We start from the raw sequence: 19,320 nt of genomic DNA, 5'->3' as shown, positions 1-19,320 counted from the left end.
CAGCGACGTCGTTATCGTAATCGTTGCTCCGTGTGCAAGTGTGTGTGCACACAAACAGAGCCTGAAATAACAACAACAGCAGCAAAAAGGAGTCAGAACGAAGAATCGGCAGCAGGACGAAGAAGGAATGAGGAGGGGAACCAGAAGCAGCGCATGAGAATGAAGCTGCATACCAGCCAAATGCTCATCCGAGGATATCATGAAGGCTGCCTTTGTTCCGGCACTCAAACTCACACACACGTCGGTGAGAGTCCTTTTTTATGTACCCGAATCCTTGGCACCTCTTTGTTGTTTGAGGTTAGGTAATGCTTTTCTGAATAGGGGATCGCAGATCGCATCCTCTTTCCACCCCTGAGGCCCAATTTATGCTCAATTTATTTGCAATCAATTTGGGTTCGAGGATTACTGGTTGGCAACCCGCTCAAAACGATCTTCAGACCCGGCGTTTTGAAAGGGATCGCCTAATTGAGCATGACATATACATGTTCACGGTTGAACAAAGAGTAACATTATCAATTGGTTTTTGTTGCGTATTATTTTGCAGCTTTGTATTTTGTTATTCAGACTTAAATAATACGAAATATGATCAGTTTGTATATTTGTGGTATACTATAGACAAACTAAATAGCATACTGTATTTTAATCCACCCACTGAGTCGATTAACACACGCCGTGCAATCAAAACACAATCTTTTAGCTGGCTCAAACCATTCCGGCCACCACCACTTTTGCACCACCAATTAGACGCCCCGCCACTCTGTGGCTTTGCACTTTACAACCCACATTCGACTTTTATGCGGAGACGTGTTTGTTTGTGTTTTGCAATAATTAACTCAACTTAAGCTCTCAACGCCGCCGCCCCAAAAGGTAGGCAACAATATTTCTACGGCACCCACCCACCCACTTGGCGCCCACTTGGAATAACTGGACCCGAATCGGGATGCTTCTGTTGGCCAGCGACTGCGCTGCTGCAGTTCTGCCAAGGTGTTGAACACACGAACCGCAGGTTTTGTTTACAGCACTCACTTGTTGTAGCTGTTGTTGCTGTTGTTTTTGGTGTTGCTGCAACAAAGGAGCTAACAACAAAAACAACCAGGGACAAACCTCAACGATGTGCCTCTGTTGTTGCTTTTGTTTCGCAGTTTTGTTGTTGTTGCGGTGGCCACCATTTTGCGTCTTCACCGGTTCTCTCTTCTGCTTTCTCGTGCTCTCTCTCCGCCGTCGTTGCCCCCCAAAAATTGCAGCAAGCACACATCAACATACATATCCACCCCAAAAAAGTGCAGCAGAATGAGCGGGAGTGTGCAGTTCAGCAGTTCAGAGTGCACACGAATCGAAATTGCTCCACACAACAACAGCAACAACAACTGCTGCGTATGCAGTCTACGTACTTTCTCCGGCTCTCTGCCTCTCCTCTCATGCTCCCGCTCTTTCTCTTACTCTCTCCGCCACTCGCTCACTCACACGCCGACGCCGTCGCTGAGTTCCGCTCACTCACCATTTCTAAGCAGCGGGCGTGCACTGTAGAAAAAGATGGTGTGCGTCTAGGATTGTGGCAAAGTTATTATGAGCTTTCAAGAAAATGTTCTGATGTTCAAAAAGCTTGTTTTTGTCTGCAATAAGATCATACATAAAACAATTTATTATGTCAACTTCATTCCCTGTAGTAACTTGGAAACAAAGATAGTTATTTGCTAAATTTATCATCTAAAGTAACAACAAGACATTAACAAGTACATGAACTTGTGGAAGGCCAACAAAAAAATCGTATTTTTCCCCAGTGTACGCTCTCTCGCTGTTCTGGCTAGAGAGCGGGCAGAGAGTATGAGTGTGAGTGCGGTGGTGCTCGAGTGTTTGAGTGTGCGGCGGACGTCTTACCCATTTTGGAGTCGAGCGGCCGTCCGCCGTTTAGTCCTTTCGCAAACGTCGCCAGTGGCGTGTCTTCGGCTTTTGGTTTCTCGGCTTGCTGGCCAACGCTCTCTCTCCTGGCCAATTCGCACATTTTTTGGATTGCGCGATTAGCGGTTGCCAATTAAGGCGCGTGGTGCTCGAGTCTCGTGCTTGCGATTGTGAATGTGATTTTCGGTGCGTTACTGAGGGAGTGCTTGTGTGGGTGTCTCACCGTTTCAGTGTTGCGTGTGTTTGAGTGCGAAGGCGGCCGAGCGAATTGAATTACAATTACAGTTGTGATTACGATTACGAGATTGCAGTAATTATGGCCGCCACTTGAGGCGTGAGAATCGTGTGGGCGCCCGCAGAATTCGGCTGTCTAAAAGCCCTCGCCCTCGTCCATTTGCATTTCTTGGTGGCACAAGTGCAGCAGCAGAAGCAGCAGCTCCAGCAAGCGTTAACCCCTCTGAACCCGAAATAAAACGAAAAGCGGCAAAGTTTGAACCACCCCCCCATAAACCCCCCAAACAACCTCCAACCCCCCACCCAACACACTTGGAAGGCAAAAGTTTTCGGCGTGGAATTTAAATTGGAAAAGTAAAATGAAAAGAAAAGCGCTCGAGTAAAAGTTAAACAAAGTGCAAAGTAAATATTAAATTAAGAAAGCGAATAAGAAATACCAAAAAAAATATATATAGCAAAGAAGAACAGGCGACGGCGAATTTTCGGTGCAGTGCAACAAAAGAAAAAGAAAATCCAGGAAGGAAGTGAAGTGGAGTGCAGCGAGCGGAAGAGAAAGGAGAAAGCAGCGAGGAGAACGCGTCGGCGGGTAGAGAAAACAACTTCCGCTTGCATCCTTCGTCTTGTGCCTCTTCTTCCTTTCATTAATGCCTTTCTCGCGAAAATCTGAACCTTTTGCACGCAGGTCGAGGCATCGTTTATAAAGTCCCCGCCCCCCAGCTGCCTGTTTTATTATTCCGTTTCCTTGGATTAACTCAATTTGTTGTCCCGCGACGTAGTAAAAAAAAGGGAAAACATCGCAGGGGAACCAGAAAATAAAAGAAATCGAAGTACGAGTGGGGGAAAAAACAAAAGGATCCGAACTGAGATCCTGGAGCCAGGATTACGCGAACGCAAAGTGCAATCCAGTGCAGCCCAATACACACACTCTGCGGAAGAAAGAGAGCGCGTGAGTGTGCGAGAGAGACAGCCAGTGGCACCTTGCTCGGATTATAGCCCATAATAAATGATGGAATGGCTACCAAGAGGATTACCCAGCATCCATGCTCCGATACCGATTTGTGGTGAGTCCTTGGTAAAGTCCTTCCAAAAAGTAGCCCTCCTTTATGGGATTTGGATCCAGTTACTCGCTGAGGATCGTTTTACAGTGGCTTAAGGCAAGGGGTTCTATACTAATATTCTATTCTAATATTGTGCATACGCGTATGAAAGAAGAAAACAGCTTGGTTAAACAGCTGGTTTTATAGGGAACCCCCTTCAATAACAGTTTGTCAACACCTATTATTCGCGTGTTTATAACCCATTGGAATTTGAGGAAAACATGCAAGCCAAGAGCTTGAAAATGTTATGAATTTATGGCACTTGAAATACAAAATTGTAGGTTAAAAGAACACTATAAAAGAGCCAGTGTTGTGCACTACTCGAAAATAATTTACAATATTAAGTTAAATCATTGAAATCTCTTATAAATTATTTATATGTGGTTGCACTTTTAAACAAATTACCCCTTGACATGGTTGCCTTTTGAGTTGGTTTTAATCTTCTAATTTTTTATAATGCCTTTGTGGTCGCAATTTGATCATAAAATGTCCGCATTGCAACAAAGAATTCTGCATGGCTATTAACTTAAACAGTTGTCAAGCACATAAATTGAACTGCGCCCTTAAAACTCTCTCTAAAAAACCATAAACTTTTCACCCGTCGACCGTAATCCCCCGCCACCTTGAACACCAATAAAATTTCAATTTCAGCGCTAAAAGTGCTTTGGCATTAATTGTCTCTGATGTTTCGAGTAGTGCGTGTTTCCGAAAATATCTCAGCCCCCCATCATCTATGCCGACCAATATAGAATTCCATAAAAATAGTGAGAGATGAAGCGGGACGGCGGTTGCTCAACAACCAATAGGTTCGTTTAATTTTCATCTATTTATTTTGACATCGAGGCTCTAGGCCGGCAATTAAATGTCAACACGCACAGCAAAGTCGTTCCCCGGGGGGAAAGATCTTTTCGGGGGATTACCGCTGCGGAGGAAATGGAAGTGGAAAATGGGAAATGAAAATGGGATCGCGTCACTTAGGAGCGGGAAAACAAACATAAACACGAAGCGATCGGAATTGATTAATTTGCTGACACGCACAGCTGATAGCTGATAGTTGATAGCTGATGGCTGTTGGTCGATGGTGGAAATGTCAGATCAAAGTTATTTGTTTTGGCTGCCACGGCAGCTGTTGCAGCTCCTCTGTTTGTTTTTCCAACGATCTTGGGTGTTGTTTTAGCGCTGCCGTGGGGAAATTATCACCTTGTAAATTGTCTTTCACGAACAGCAACAAATCCCACACACCGAGAATCGAGAACTCTCAACACGTTTTCCAAATCCGACGAGGATGGAGGAAGGTGCAAGGAAAATGGGCGGTGGTGGAGGGGGGGAAATTCGAAGCATTCGACCAGTAAATATTCATGGAATTGCTCTCGCCTGCATTTGCATGAATATTCATTTAATTATGGACTTAGCCTTAACAGAGTTAATTAAACTTTAAATAAGCCGCATTCATTTGATATTGCACAACTGCAGAGGCATTATTACGCCCCCCATGTTCATATTGCCGTGTCAAATACACAAATTTTGTAATTCATTTGTCCGTCAGTGTAAATAAGCCACATGAGAGATGCCAATGGCAAAACACAAAATTAATTTTGCAGTTATTTTTGTGCTATTTTTGTGGCAAATTGAATTAGAGGCGAACAAATAAACGTTGTCGAACGCATTATTAATTCCCAAAAATAATACACAATTGACTTGTTGGTCAAATGTCAGTCGTCGAATCGAATTGTTGGTCTGCTCTGTCCCTTATCGTCTGTCTGATTGCGTTCTGTTTCTGTGTTTTGTCTTGTCCGGGGCCAAAATCAATATTTGCCCAGCAACGGCAATAAACGCATTGAAAATCGCATTGAAATGATAATAATTTGTGTAAACAGTGGCCGGAACATGTGTGCTTTACTTTTGAAAAAGCATCTTCATCCCCCAACGAACCACCGAAGGAAATGTTTCGGTGAAGGCTATAAAATTAAAATAACAAACAAATGTTGAGGCACTATACAATTCTATTCTTCTGCTGTTGAGGAAATGTCGGCATTAGAGGAAAGGGCCCCCCAACTAAGTAGCGATTACAATAAACTCTTCGCACTTTGAGAATTACCCAAACACTCGAGCAATTTGTATCTGTATCTGTACAAGGCAGCCCGCAACCCGCACATAAAAGTATCTCTTGCTCACACGCACAGACATTCAATTAAAATGTCAGCCTGGCAGCTGTGCGTTTGAGTGTTGCAACATGGATTTTCGGGGGATTGGAAATTAATGTACAAACTCCGGCCAGAGAGGAGCAGCTAAATGACAAGGCAATCCTGCGAAGGACAGACATTAACGAGCCACCTCGGGGAGTTTTGAAGAGGGGATTCGAATGGGGGAATGGGTATCCGACCGGGTGAGTGAGTAAATTTGTATGCCAATTACTTAAGCAGCTCAGACAAGACAAGACATGAAGTGACCAGACGCACCCATAGGATCCTCCAGCTCCTGTTTTTGGGTTTCCCTTCCTCGCCTTCATCCTCGTGCCCGTGCTCGTGCTCGTCCTTGTCCTCAGGCAAAGGGGTCAGAGTCATTAACATGCTGTTGTCGTTTGGCAGCATTTAGGACGACATCTGCACCTTTTTCGGGCACAACCTCCTCTATAACTCCTGCCCTGCTCGGTGCCCCGGGCAGCTTGTGTGGCACTGGAGACACGGCAGGGCGACAGCTTTTGACACTAAAAAGCCAGCCGCAGAAGGACACGCCCACCACCATCAGGACGACCACAGGACGTGTTTGTGTTCAAGAAGCACACTTAACCACACACAGTCGCACACACACGCACTCGGTTTGGGACCAAAAAGAAAGGACATGCTGCACAAATTTTAATACGGCAAAAGTATTTGCCAAAAATCGTTTGTTTGCTTATGGAGATTTCCGTCTCACAGGCTCACAGTTTCTCTGTCTCTGTATGAAAGTTTTGTGGAAAAACTTTTCATTTTGTGGCCTGCAGGCACGCCCCCATTGACCCGTAACCTCTTAACCCATGTCGGCCGCCCATCAGTGCGAGTTCGTTTCGCTTAACCTTTCTGCTACGCCCCGGGGTGGAAACGGCCACATTCATCCTGCCAAGAATATGTCGCCGCAAAGTTTTCCTCGCCTCACTTCACAATCTTCTTTGAAACTTTTCGGTTATTCTGGTGTTAAGGGAAGTTGCTGCCAAGGAGTTTTCAATAGTCTGCCATTATTTGCCTTCCTCTTGGTTAAAAGCAATCTAATCTAATTTGCGAGAAGTTTTCGAGTCCAGCAATTGGAGTTAGTGTTGCAGTATGCAAAGCCCTAATGATTTATAACACACACCAAATGTATAAACGATTTGTAAGTGAGCCGAAATTTGCCAAAGTTTCATTTACCGTATTTTTTTAAGAGATGTACATACATAATCCACATACTTAGAAAGCCAGGAATTAATTTCTGTTGACCACAACTCTAAACAACGAGATGTCCGCTTTGTCCCGTTTTGGCTAATCAGCTTTTCTTCTTATAATGCGATTTTCCAGCGCTGAGCTCAGCTGAGCTTGCACTTCATTTCGTCCTGCTCATCCTGCGGCTAAGTCCTGTCTAATGTGTTGAGCAGTAAAACACCGCTCACTGCTGACTGCTCAAACTCTTCTATAATTGAAGCTGTTTGCGGTCCTGCTGTGTTTGTCTGGGCCCAGAAAAATGGCAAGAGCTAAAGCGGACTCACTGCGGCTCAGTATGAATATTAAAACTTAATTTAAAATCCATGCCACACACAAAAAGGCTCCTCGGGCTATGGCGAATTCAGAAAACGGGGAAAAGCTGGCTGAAAGAAAGGGATAAAGCCAAGCCAAGGCGCACTTGCTGCAAGGCGTCGCCCGCTTCGCGCAACTGTACAAACAGCGGCGGAAATAATGAAGGAGCAAAGGAGCAGAAAGGAGCAAGGGGCTTTTGTGGGCGGCATCCTGCAGGAGCAGCAGCTCCGGGGCAGGGCACTGTGAAGAGCGAAAAACACATTTTTGCACTTTTATAGCGCAACATCTTTTGTGCACAGACATCCTTCGTCCTTCGTCCTGCGTCCTTCGCCACCTCCCAAGGCCCCACTCATCCTTGATCCGAACTCGCACATAAAGTCAGATGGGAGGGATGGGGTATACAGGGGGACAGGGATCGGGGGGCTGTTCTACGGGCATGCGGGCGTGGGGAGCGTGCCTTTAATAAACCCACTTTATTGTTTAGAGCCCAAATAAAATAATCCCCTTAAATGATGCCTTCGCATAATAGACGCCTTGCCAGCCATTCTGCCTGCTTCTTATTTTACGGCTGCCTCGGCCCCGCCCCCGACCCAGACGTCTCCTCTTCCGACGTCCTTGGCCATTCCAGCAGTGCTTCTGCTTTGTTGCCTCTCGGCACAGTGGGCAGTTAATCAATTTTTGTAAATAAAAATACACACAATCACTGAAGTAATTACAAACACTTTTCTCGACTAATTGCAAGCATTGGTTTTGGATTTTATAAAACATTTGCATTGCAAGACAATAAAGAGAACAATAAGAGAATGAATACGAAACAAGTGTGTAGCTAAGTTTAAAACGAAACTTGAATAGCTTTAGGTTAACAAATTAAATTCTTATTCCAACATTATAAACCCATTCGAGCCATTCAATAGAATCTTTTGTATAGTCCCTGTCTTTCGGATTCCTATTTAGAAATTGTTATAATACGTTAACAATTGTTCTACCTGAGCCACTGTGCCGAAAACGGGGCTCCGAGGGCCAGATCCTGCGACTGAGCCGGAGCATTTGCGTTAGCGTCACTAATGATGATGATTTTGTGGTAAAACGTTGTGTTTGTGCTAATCGGGACAATATTATGCGGCAGTAAAAAGTAAATGACTCAAGACGGCGGACGGAGGATAAAGGAGGATAAGACCCGTAGCCCGTAGAAGAGTGAGGGCGAGGGATTGAGAGGCCAACGGGGGGTCAGACAGGCAGGAGGATGGGCGGTCCAGGGACAGCTGGCGGAGGCGAGGCCCCGGCAGGGCCTTTCCCTGGAACGATTGAGGATTGGACTTGGGATGGAAGGGAAGGAAAGTGCAGAAAAGGGAGAGGAGACAGAAGCCGGGAGCAAGGAGCAACAAAGGCGGAGGACACAGCTAAGCCAAGAAAAGGCGGCCACAACATGGTTGCTCTATGGCAGCAACACAAAACACGCTGTGGAAAAAAGGGAAAATGCGAAATAAAAGGATCAACTGCGAGGGCAAGGGTGCAAAAGGGCGAGGCGTGCAAAATGCGGGGGGTTGGCCTGGCGTGGCCCATAAAGGACAAGAGCCCACAAAGGCAGCAAACGGACAACATCCCTTAGCCGAGAATCAGACTGAAACGCAGACGGAGACGGTGATGGAGACGGAGACGGAGACGGAGACTGGAACTCAATCCCTAAATCCGTCCGCCATCCGTCTCGACTCGGCCAAAAGCTGACTGCTTGGCTGACTAATGCGAAAAATACGTAATTGCGCATAAATACGGGATTAACAAAGTGCTCGTCGTCAGTTGTCGCCTTTGCTGGTCTGAATGGGATTGCCCGGATTGTTTGGGCTGGAATGGGATGGCTTGGATTTTGGTGCGGGGCCTCCGGCTCTTGCAACCCCATTTTCATATCGCTTACGACCAAAATTAGGCATTTCAATGCATCACAAAAGAGACTGCTGCTGGGTTGGAATGGAATGGGTTGGGTTCGGATGAGGGGATGAGTGTGGCCGTGAAAAGGGAAACCAATTCAAGTCGTCGGAAATCCTGTGAAACAGTTGCCAGGACTTTGCGGAATTAGTTGCGGGACTTAATCAGAGTGAATTCCCTTTTATGATGATGATGCTGCTAATCCATCAGTTACGCTACCCAGATTCACCAGGGACAACTTAACTTGAACTTAACTACTTTTTCTGTCACATTTTTTGTGGCATGTTGTATGGGAAACTACAGTGTCTTTAATATTCATTTTTCACCTATTACTATAATAGTTATCTTAAATATAAACAGTAATATATTTAACTAATTATAGAGTTTAATCATATGCAAAACCAACCAACTAATATTTTTCCTCTATTTTGTTTCTTGCAGGTGAGTGATCCGAACAATTCAATTTGCAGTACGATTAGTTAGTTCGCATTGACCAAATGTCGTTTACTGTAAGTATTATCCGAGCCGCAGGCAGGCAAAGGACTAATTGGGGTCTGTACACGGCTAGCAGTTCGCCTGGCACTTGTGCCTTTGAGCCACGACGAGGCACTCGTAGGACACTCCCCTGAAAAGGACTCGCGGGTGAGGACGTGAGGTGGGCTCAACTCGAATGAGTTGACTCGGCACAAGAGGATGTGTGTATCACCCACACTCGCAGTCAAGTGTCTTTGCTCCGTCTCCTTTGAGGCATGTCCTTTCTGCAGACACGCACACACATGGACATATGTAGATGCATCCTTATTCATTTCCTGGCCCCTTTCTTGGCTGTGTCCTCGGCATATGGCTGCCATTTCTGCCACTTGAGCCGTCTGTCGCCCAGAACTTCGTCTCTTGCAGAGCGATTTGAGAGATTTAATTGGAAATGCTTTTCAAGGGATGTGTTTTAGCATCTATTTTTTTCTGTACTTCTCGAGAATCCTGGCGATTTCAGGCGAACGATAATCCCGCCCGAACTGGAGTAACTAAATGTGGGATCTATTGCACCTGCTGCGAGCGCCTCGATTTGCCTGCTGCCCGCCGAGTGTGGATGGAATTTCATTTATGACCGCCTTGAATGCGTTCTGCACTTGGAATGCTATGGAGTTGTGCATTTCTTGCGCGCGTGCTGGGAATTTCCAGTGTGCAATTCCTTCATTCTGGCCATGCCTTCAGACATTGTTCTCCAGCTCCTGGCAACAGCAGACGCAGGGCAGGACAATTTCTTGCATTGCCAAGGCGGGAACGGGATGAGGATGTGGATGTGGAAGTGGAAGTGGAAGTGGCTCCTGCTGCTGGCATTCTCCTTTGTGTTCGTGATTCCCGGCACTTGTTTATGGTCCGCATAAGGGAGCTGAAGCCGGAGTGTGTGCTTTCGGGCCGGAATGTGACTGCGAACTATTTAAATTGTGTACGAATGCGAACCGAAAAGTTTGCAAACATTTTTCTTGCCCGGTGCAGGCTCCTGCATCCTGCGCCGTATCCGTATCCGGTTCCGGTGCCTCCGCCCCGGCCGTTTACCTCCGTGTCCTGGCATCCTGGCATCCTGGCACTCAGCCACCCAGTGTCCTACGTCCTCCGGCGGCCAAAAGAACTGACTGTGCGTGCCGGAATGCTGTGAGGCGATATTTGCCGTCTTGTAGACAAAATTGCTGAAATGCTTTTGCTTTTCCAATTAATTAAAATGAGCTCTGTGTTGGGTACACAGCTAGAAAAGTGGGAAATGTGACACAAATTGAAGTTCATTTAGTTCCCCAGCATTAAGGAGGACTTTAAACGACAGCTTGTAATTGGTCGCATGATTTTAATGATTCATTCAATTTTTTTAAGCTTGTCTCTATAATTAGGGAGAACTTTAGAGTCCGAGCAACAGAGCAACAAATATAATTGGAATTGAAACGGAAGAAGTCTCCAGTTAAAAACCAGTGAGGTGGTTTATAATTATGTATGCCCATTTGGTAAATGAAATTCGATTCTTTAGGATTCCCGTAACCGTCAGCAGGATATATAGATGATATTTGGACGTGTGTGCTCGGTGCTGTTCAAACAGGAACTGCAACTGCCCGATGATGCATGGAATTATGATGCATATTTATAGTTGCTTTGTTTGCTTAATAATATTGTTGGTTCAGTACACATCCCGCTCCCGTTCACCATCGATATCGAATTTTGGCCCAAATCATATTACATGCCCGCCTAGATAGGTAGTTTTCGTCGGTTTAATGGAGGCGTGACCGCAGCCATTCACAACGCTCTCCCGTTTGGGAAGGAGAAATTACTGGCTCCACGTCCGCATCCTGAAACTGAGCTCCTTTGCCTGTGTATCCATGGTGTCCAGGCTAGGCTTTTGTGGCTGCACCTCCACTGGGAAACTCCGACCGCAACAGACCAGCAATAATTAATGCATGAGCTGCTGCTACTGCTGCTGCTCCAGCTGCCAACTAACTAAACTCGCAGGCATCGGACTCCTCTGCCCCCCATCCCAGAACCCTCCTCCAGCTTCCGGCCACTTCTACGGCTTGAGTGGGCGCCGAGGTCCGGAGCCCACCGCCCGCCCATCCGCTTTTCAGTGTGGCCCCGGGAAAAGGGCCGTGTCCCCTGGACGATGCGATGCTCGGGATCCAGGAGCTGTCGAGGAGCAACGGCAAATAATTGCATATGAAACCGCAGGAACAGTTGACGGCCTCCTTTGCTGCAGTGCGCCAGCAGGACGGTAGCCGCAGGACATGAACAGGACGCAGGATGCAGGACGCAGGATGGGGCGACTGAAATGGAATCAAACTTAATTTATAATTCATTTGTGCACCACACGTTGGGCTTCAAGCCGACGCTTCCTGAGCAAATTGAGAAAGTAAATTAAGCTCGAAGATTCCGATTTTCTAAGGGACCGGTGATTGTTGCCAGGATTTCAATATGGCCTGGGGTTAAAAGGTTAAGGCTCAACGATTTATACTGGGCAAACAAAAATCGACTTTAAGCTGAAATCGCACAGAAATAAGAAAGGCACAAATAGGTCATATGTTTTAACTGTTTTCAAAAGGTTCGTTTTTAAACTCTAGAAGATAATGGAGAGAAATATGTATCTTTAGTAGGGTTTTCACCAATTTAGAGATATACCTAAAGAATTTTCTAGTAAAAGTTCCATTCCCAACCACCGTATCATTCATTATCTATAACTTGGATCCCCGTTTGGCTCATTATACTTGCTTCTCACCCTCGTCCATCGAAAGCTCAACCAAACGGCGGAATAAAAGGCAAAGTGGGGGAGCCACAATTTTCGCATTTGATTTAATTGTGAATGTATTTATTAAATAAATTATTCATGGCCAGGGTGAGTGCACTTCGCCATGCGAATGTGCTGTGGCTGACCTAAACATGTCCTGGCCGCAGGAGCACCATCACTGTTGCACAGCAGGATGTGTGGGGGAATTTAGGCGGAGTGGCCGATGGTGGCGGAGGAGGAGGAGTAGAAGGTCCTGTGTTCCGTTTGCCACTGTAATTAGTTGTGGTGGAATAATCGCATGCGACCGGCGACATTTCTCTGTGGCAAGGAATGTTCGGTGGTTTCGGCTACTCCACTCCACTCTTTGTGTGTGCGTCCATCGCACGGCGTGGAGCGGAATGAGGAAGTGGGGGTCAAAGGACGGCGAACTGGGGGCAGTGGGAAATGGCATAAATTCGGAATGAGCCCCTACGAATTTACCATAATATCGGGGGTATGGGCAGGAATATGAGGATGGGGATGGGTAGCGCGACGAGGATGTGGATGGAAACATGTGTTTATGTGTACAATAATGGGCTGCGGGCGGGATAGGCAGGCAGCGTGGGCGGGGCACCACTTGCGGTTGGGTGGTGCGGGCAGTTGGTGGTGCTTGCATTTTCGCCTTTCTCGGAATCGGTGACATTTTAATTTACCGAAGCGAGAAAACCAATTTTGCTGCAATGAACCGAACTGCGAAATGTGACAAATGCCACAGTAGCACAGCAACAAAAACAATGAGTATATAGAGTGTAGAGCATTGTTTCTGTGCATAATTTATTCAACATTTATTTATTGGCAGTTATGATTTGCATTATGTGGCTGTCAAGGGCTTTTCGGGGCAGCGACCAAACGGATGGACTCCTGCACTCTGAGGTTCATTTAATTGACTTTACAAAATTACATTTGCATCTGACCAAATTAACTGAAATGAATAAGCCTCCCAAACATTTCCTACCCCGCATCCAGATTGCAGCTAATAAATGAGTTATAAATCAATGGATGCGAGATTTGCAGTTGGAATCCCTGGCCGAGCAGATCGGAACTCGATTGTGTGTGGGAATGAACAGGACCGAAAGGTGGTTTTATAATAATAATTAGCTGTGGAGAATTGTCTGTTCACTGCAGGATTTGGGGTTTTTAGGTCGATTTAAATTAGAAATCGTAGAATCCAGACAACCCCCATTGGGAATTCTTTATTTATTCAATTGTAAATTATTAAAAAAATACAGTTTCTATCCATTTTACAAAGTCTGCGTATTCCATTTTGCCACTGGCAGAGGCGTATCCCAAAAACCGGAGAGAGTTTAGGGGATAGTTACACTTTCAGTTCCGGCTGGCCGGCCATTCCCCCATGCCTCGGATCGGATCCGGTTCCGCGTGACGGACCGTTGCACATTCCTGGGCGCTTTAAGAGGCACTATCATGGCGAAAAAAGCTCGCCATGGGATATATCCGCACTTCGGATGGAAACGGGAGTCGAGTCTTGTGGTGCTCTCGTGTCAGTGCGCTGATTAAATTCGGCAAATAACGCTGATGCCTGCAAATCGCCGCTCAATGCGAATGCAGTATCTCCACATGTGTGTGTGTGTGCCTGCGCGTCAGTATGTGTGAGTGTGTGGGTGCTTGCTGCAGGGTGTGGCATCTGAGTCAGGTTTGGAACTAAAACTGGGCTCTGGGGTTGGGATCTGGGGTCTGGGACCATGTTGAAGTACACAAAACCCAGGCAAACAAACAGGCATTTCATGGCAAACAACACTGCGTCGTGATGAGGGGTGGAGGGGGAATCGAAAAGGGTAGAGGCCGAGGGACTCTACTCTAGTTTTCCCTACACTGCATACACTGCATACTCCGCTACATTTCCATACCACCCTACCAATATAACCCATCCGAACCATCACCATCTCCCATCTCCCCTGTTTTGGCTGAGCCCACAGGCTGAGTTGGGCAAACTGGCAAATACGGCCAGCCACGTCAACGTTGGCATCATCGTCATCGGCATCGAGGAGCTTTGTTTGGTTTGTCCGGGGGGTTGGGTTCCGGGTTTTAGGTATGGACGCTGATATGGGCATGGGAGATTCCAGCCTACCCGCCCACACCCTGCTCTGCTCCCAACTCATTCGCATTCGCAGTCGTCGGCATTTTATTGTTCTAGTCGTCGACATCGATGTTGGTACTGCAGTTTCGGGCATTATTTCGGTTTAGTTTGGTAAATACACATGCTGCAGCAGCAGCAGCAGCCAGCGCATGCACATGCACATTTTCACTCCCATTTCCATGTCCCGGCCAACTACATAGTTCCCCAGATCCCAGATCCCAGCTTCCACAACCCAACCTCCACTCACCCCATTTTCATAAACGACACAAAACGCTCTAAACCATGAGCTTATGCAGCAGACGTTATCATGATGTTCTACTGGGAAAAGCTGTTGATGGTGATGGTGGTGATGATGATGATAATGATGATGATGGTGACGATGATGACGAAGCCAGTGATGCATCTGCATTCTTCGTTGCATTTTTCCTTCATTTAATAAAAGCTCTCGAAGAGGACTGCTGCCTGCCTGCCTGCCTGCCAGATTCCGCTCGGATGGAAAGCCAGTAAATAAATAAAACCCAAAGCAGAACTAAGGCTACCGAGGTGATAATATTTACCCAACCACAAAAGTTGTTCTCTAATTTTGTTGAATTGTTGATTTTCACAAAAATCCGAAATATGTGCAGCTCCAAGCTCTCGAAGCGAAACAGTATCCAGCATGTAGTTCACCACCTACACCCTACCGCCTACCGTCACCGTGTATCGCCCCTGGAAAAACCACTTCCAATGCGAGCTTCCATTTGAGACCGAGTAGCTTTAAGGTCCACAAAGGACCAGGCAGCCAGCGAAATGGTTTTCCAAATACATGCCGTGCCGGCCTCATAACATCGTTGTCCTCGATGTCGTTGCAAATTCCATTCGGCATTGAATGCGAGCGGAGATGGTGGTGCTGCAGGAACAGCAGGAGCGGCAGAAGCAGCAGGATGACTGGCCAGGAGTTCTCTCCTGGTTCGGCGACCTGAAAGGGGCGGTCTCGGGGGTGTGGCTGTCATATCTGAAAGCAATTTCGGAGCGGGCAACCCGAAAACGAGTAACAAGAATCGATAAATTCGTTGGGCGTGCAATTTGCGCCGTGCGGAGGAGCCTCAAAGGAAAAGTGGTGGGCACCGAAAGCAGGCGGACAGAGGTGGTGGTACTGCGTAGTCGGAATCGTACGCCCTCATCCCCACTTTCGATTCGCATGGCTGAGTGGACCATGTCCGAAATTCAAGTTTCGAGCCTTCGCCATTTGCATTCAACCAGCGTCAACCTGCTGGCGATGGAGTGACTGCTCTTGTTCTGGCTTCTGCTCCTCCTGATGGCCATTGGGATGGCGGTGGCACCCTTCGCCCGTCACCCAGCACACGTCACCCGGGATCCACCTTGTCGCCTACGTATGCAAATTGCCGCAAATGCAACGAGGCGTATGCGCAATTTTTGCCCGTCGCACAACTCGCGGACATCAATCAGATATTAGCAGTGGAAATTCGAACGAACTCAGTCTGCCCTCATCCCCTAGGAAACCTGGTTCTGTTTCGAATTACAGTGACAGAGGACCGTAAAATCGGATGCCTCGATTCCTACTGAGCTTATGCAGAGTGCATTTGGCGAAGAGCATTTCTTGAAACTCTTCTTTTTGCTTCACATTCTTTTATTCCTGTTAAGAGCCTAACAGAGTTATCTCTCGATTTGGATTTATTCCTTAATCATATTGTTGTAAAACCTCTAAGTGAATACTATAGAAATAGATTATAAACAAATAATAAGTTTTGTATAATCTAATTAATCGTTTTCCTTTGCAGTGCCGCCAAAGGCTGGACAGAAGCGGCCAGCCACCAGCCCAGCACCGCACATTCCCGTGCCGCACCACCTGCAAACTCCGCCTGGCGGCGGCGCCGGCGGCTTGCCGGGATCTTCCGTGGCCAACAGCCCGATTCCATCGTCCGCCGGCGGCAACGCCCTGTTGAACCACGCCCTGCCCAGCAATCACATTGGCACCCCGTCGCCACAGCAGCAGCATCAGCACCAGCAACATCAACAGCAACAGCAGCAACACCAAGCTCAACAACAGGCACAACAGCAGGCGGTGGCGGCTGCAGTGCAGCAGCAACTGGCAGCCGGAGTGGGCTTGCCTCCAGGAGCTATTGGTGCCGCTTCGGCCAGTAGTCGAGGCTCCTTTGCCGCCGCCCTGCGAACGCTGGCCAAGCAAGCGGACATCAAGGAGGAGGATGTCGGTGGAGACAGAAGTGTGCCAACATCGGGAGCCGGAGGACCACCGCCGTCTTCAAGTGGCCCAGGATCGCTGAATTCGGTGGCAGGCCGCGTGGGATCTGAGCGACCTGGCGAGGATAGAGTGTCCAGTAACAAGAAGCGATCACCTCCGTCGCCACAGCCGCCGGAGAAGATCGCCCGTCTGAGTCACACACCACAAACAGCATCGCTGCAACCGGAACTCTTAGCCAGGAGTGGTTTCCAGCCGTACAGATCGGACGAGCGATTGATGCATCCGGCAGGTGCCTTTCCGCTGGAGGCGTACTCCCACTTCGCCGGATTGCCAGGTATTCCGCCAGGTAAGCAAAATGATTTACGCTGATAATGGAATAGTAACATATATCACATTTAATGGTTTAGATTTTATATCTAAATTTAACATTAATGTATATGTTAAGATCCGATTCACGGCAATTATTTCACTGAATATTTTCTAATCACCATACTTATTTCAGCTTTTCTGAATCCCGCTGGACTACCGTATACGGAGCAGCTCTACTTGGAGCATAGATACCAACTGTTTCGGGCCGCCGGCGCACATCCCTCTCATCCGCATGCGGCTGCCCTGTATCCCCAAATGGCCTCGCCGTACTCCCACCTCTACTCTATGATGCCGGGAGCAGCGTTGGGTATCTCGCCAGCGATGCACGACCGGATAAAGCTGGAGGAGGAGCACCGGGCGCGATTGGCGAGGGAGGAGGAACGCGAACGAGAGATTCAACGCGAAAAAGAGCGTGAGTTGCGGGAGCAGCGCGAAAAGGAGCAGCGGGAAAAGGAGCAAAGGGAAAAGGAGCAGCGTGAGCGGGAGCAACGTGAAAAGGAACAGCGCGAGAAGGAGGCACGGGAACGAAAGCTGCGGGACGAGGAACGTGAGCGCGAACGGGAGCGACAGCAACTGTTGACTGCCTCGCACCATTACTCGAACCAGTTGTACTCCCCACTAAACCGAAATCTATTGGGTTCCATGATTCCACATCTGAATATGAGTTTACGAGGACCCCCAGGTGCACTTCATGGCCTTCCTGGAATGTCGCACTATCATGCAGCGGCGGCAAATGCCCAGCGGCAGAGTCCCCACGGAGCCATGGGTCTTAATCTTGGCATGGCTGGCCTCCCAGGCGTTCCCCCACTCGGTGGTCACGGGCCTAATCTGCAGCACCACCTGCAGCAGGCGGCCATGGGTTTGGCTCATCCGGGAGCCGCTGGCCTTACGCATCCTGGCTTCTCAGCCGCTGCCCTCGGACTCGGTGCGCATCCGCACAGCCTGAACCTCAGCCATCCGCATATGTCGCCCCACCATCCCGCCTCCCTGGCTCACCAATTGCCACCGCATACCTCTTCAGCCGGCGGAGGGGGGCTAAGCAACTCCATACCCGTCACAGCTAGCTCCAGTTTGTCTGCGTCCTCACCACACACCAGCCTAAACCTGACATCATCTGTAAAGCTAAGCGCGGATCAGGTACCCACATCGACGCCCAGCGGTGGTGTCGGCGGCAGTGGAATGCCTCCCACTACCTCTAGTTCCCACATTCCCAACATGGGCCACTATTACCACCACGGGCATTTGGCGGCCATGCATGCGGCTGCAGCGGCGGCAAGCGGAATGACTCCGACCGCTGCCCACCAACAGCAGCCCCTGTCGCTGCCCAGCTCACCCAAAATCACGCCACCGATCACTCCATCTTCCTCGGCCAACGGAGGCAGAGCGGGCGGCAGTCCACATGCCATGAGGCATCATATTGCGGCAGCGGTGGCTGCTGCAGCCCAACAATCGGCGATGATCGACAAGGCAGCCACGCCCGTGACCCATGAGCCCACCACCTTGGATTTGACCGGGTCAAATTCAAATTCGAGCAACCAGGCGCCATCTAACGCAAGCAGTGGCCAGCCTACAAACCACGAAGTGAATGGAGCCGAATCCAATGGAGCATCGCAGACAGAAAGCAAGGAGCACTTGGCAATCAAAGAGGATGGCCACAAAAGTTCTCCGCCGCCGGTGCCGCTTGAAAAGAAGCCAGCCACGCCGAATGCAGCTGCAGACAAACCCATCCATCCGGACAGCTCCCCGGAAAACTCTTCCCGGCGCAGTGCCAGTCCCCAATCGGACGCGAACAACTCGCTGCCTGCGGTCAGTGTTACCGCAGCAGCATCAGGTAAATGCAAAGAGGAGACCCCAAAGATTCTAGACTCGGACACGACTGCCACAACCAAGACAGACATAGATGAGGAGAAACAGCGGGCCAGGCTATCGGTATCGCCGACACCGACTCCTCCAAAGATCATGGTCGCCTCACCAGACACAGTGTCTACCTCGGGCGGGGTGACCTCCACAACCAGTGGCACCACCCCGCCGCCGGTTGTCAGCAGCAGCACCAGCAGTGCCAGCAAAGCGCCGGCCCTGACCAGCGACGAGGTGTCCACCAGTGCCGCCACGTCCGCTGCCGAGCCCACCAGATGATGAATGGTCCCCTGGCGGGAGTGGGTCGATTAGTAAAGCGTATGTTCGCTTAAATTTAAGTTTTGAAAGTCGCATCGGATCGGAACTAGTTAACATCTACCTTCAGTAACATTATACTAAGCGATAATTTAGTTCTTAGTCGAGCCTCTTAATTTATACAAGAAATTGTAATGTATTGCCAGCGCCGCTTAGATCCAATTCTAAACGTTATAATCCTTAGTTATTATTATTATTTCCTATTTAATGTGAAGCGTATACTTTTAGAAATGGCCTGAATAAATAATTTTTGTTTACAATTATTTGAGTTCCACCTATTATTT

General features: G+C 48.2%; 1 protein-coding gene across 4 annotated transcripts in view; it reads left to right on the top strand.

Annotated features, from left to right (window-relative positions):
• Positions 1-19,320, top strand: part of LOC117135962 (zinc finger CCCH domain-containing protein 18) — a 64,323-nt gene that overhangs the window by 42,812 nt on the left and 2,191 nt on the right. For 2 of the 4 annotated variants that reach the window (XM_033296560.1, XM_033296562.1), the window contains 2 exons: positions 16,074-16,841; positions 16,998-19,296. In XM_033296560.1, the coding sequence (XP_033152451.1) occupies positions 16,074-16,841; positions 16,998-19,000 (2,771 nt within the window). In that variant the 3' untranslated portion in view covers positions 19,001-19,296. Of the gene's footprint in view, positions 1-1,916; positions 3,195-16,073; positions 16,842-16,997; positions 19,297-19,320 lie in introns of those variants that run through there. The other 2 variants (XM_033296563.1, XM_033296561.1) reach the window with 2 other exon arrangements.

The sequence above is a fragment of the Drosophila mauritiana genome, chromosome 2R, assembly GCF_004382145.1.
Source record: "Drosophila mauritiana strain mau12 chromosome 2R, ASM438214v1, whole genome shotgun sequence".
NCBI classification, from domain to species: Eukaryota; Metazoa; Arthropoda; class Insecta; order Diptera; family Drosophilidae; genus Drosophila; species Drosophila mauritiana.
The sequence above is the reverse complement of the archived record's forward strand: the minus strand, read 5'-3'. Positions and strand labels throughout refer to the sequence as shown.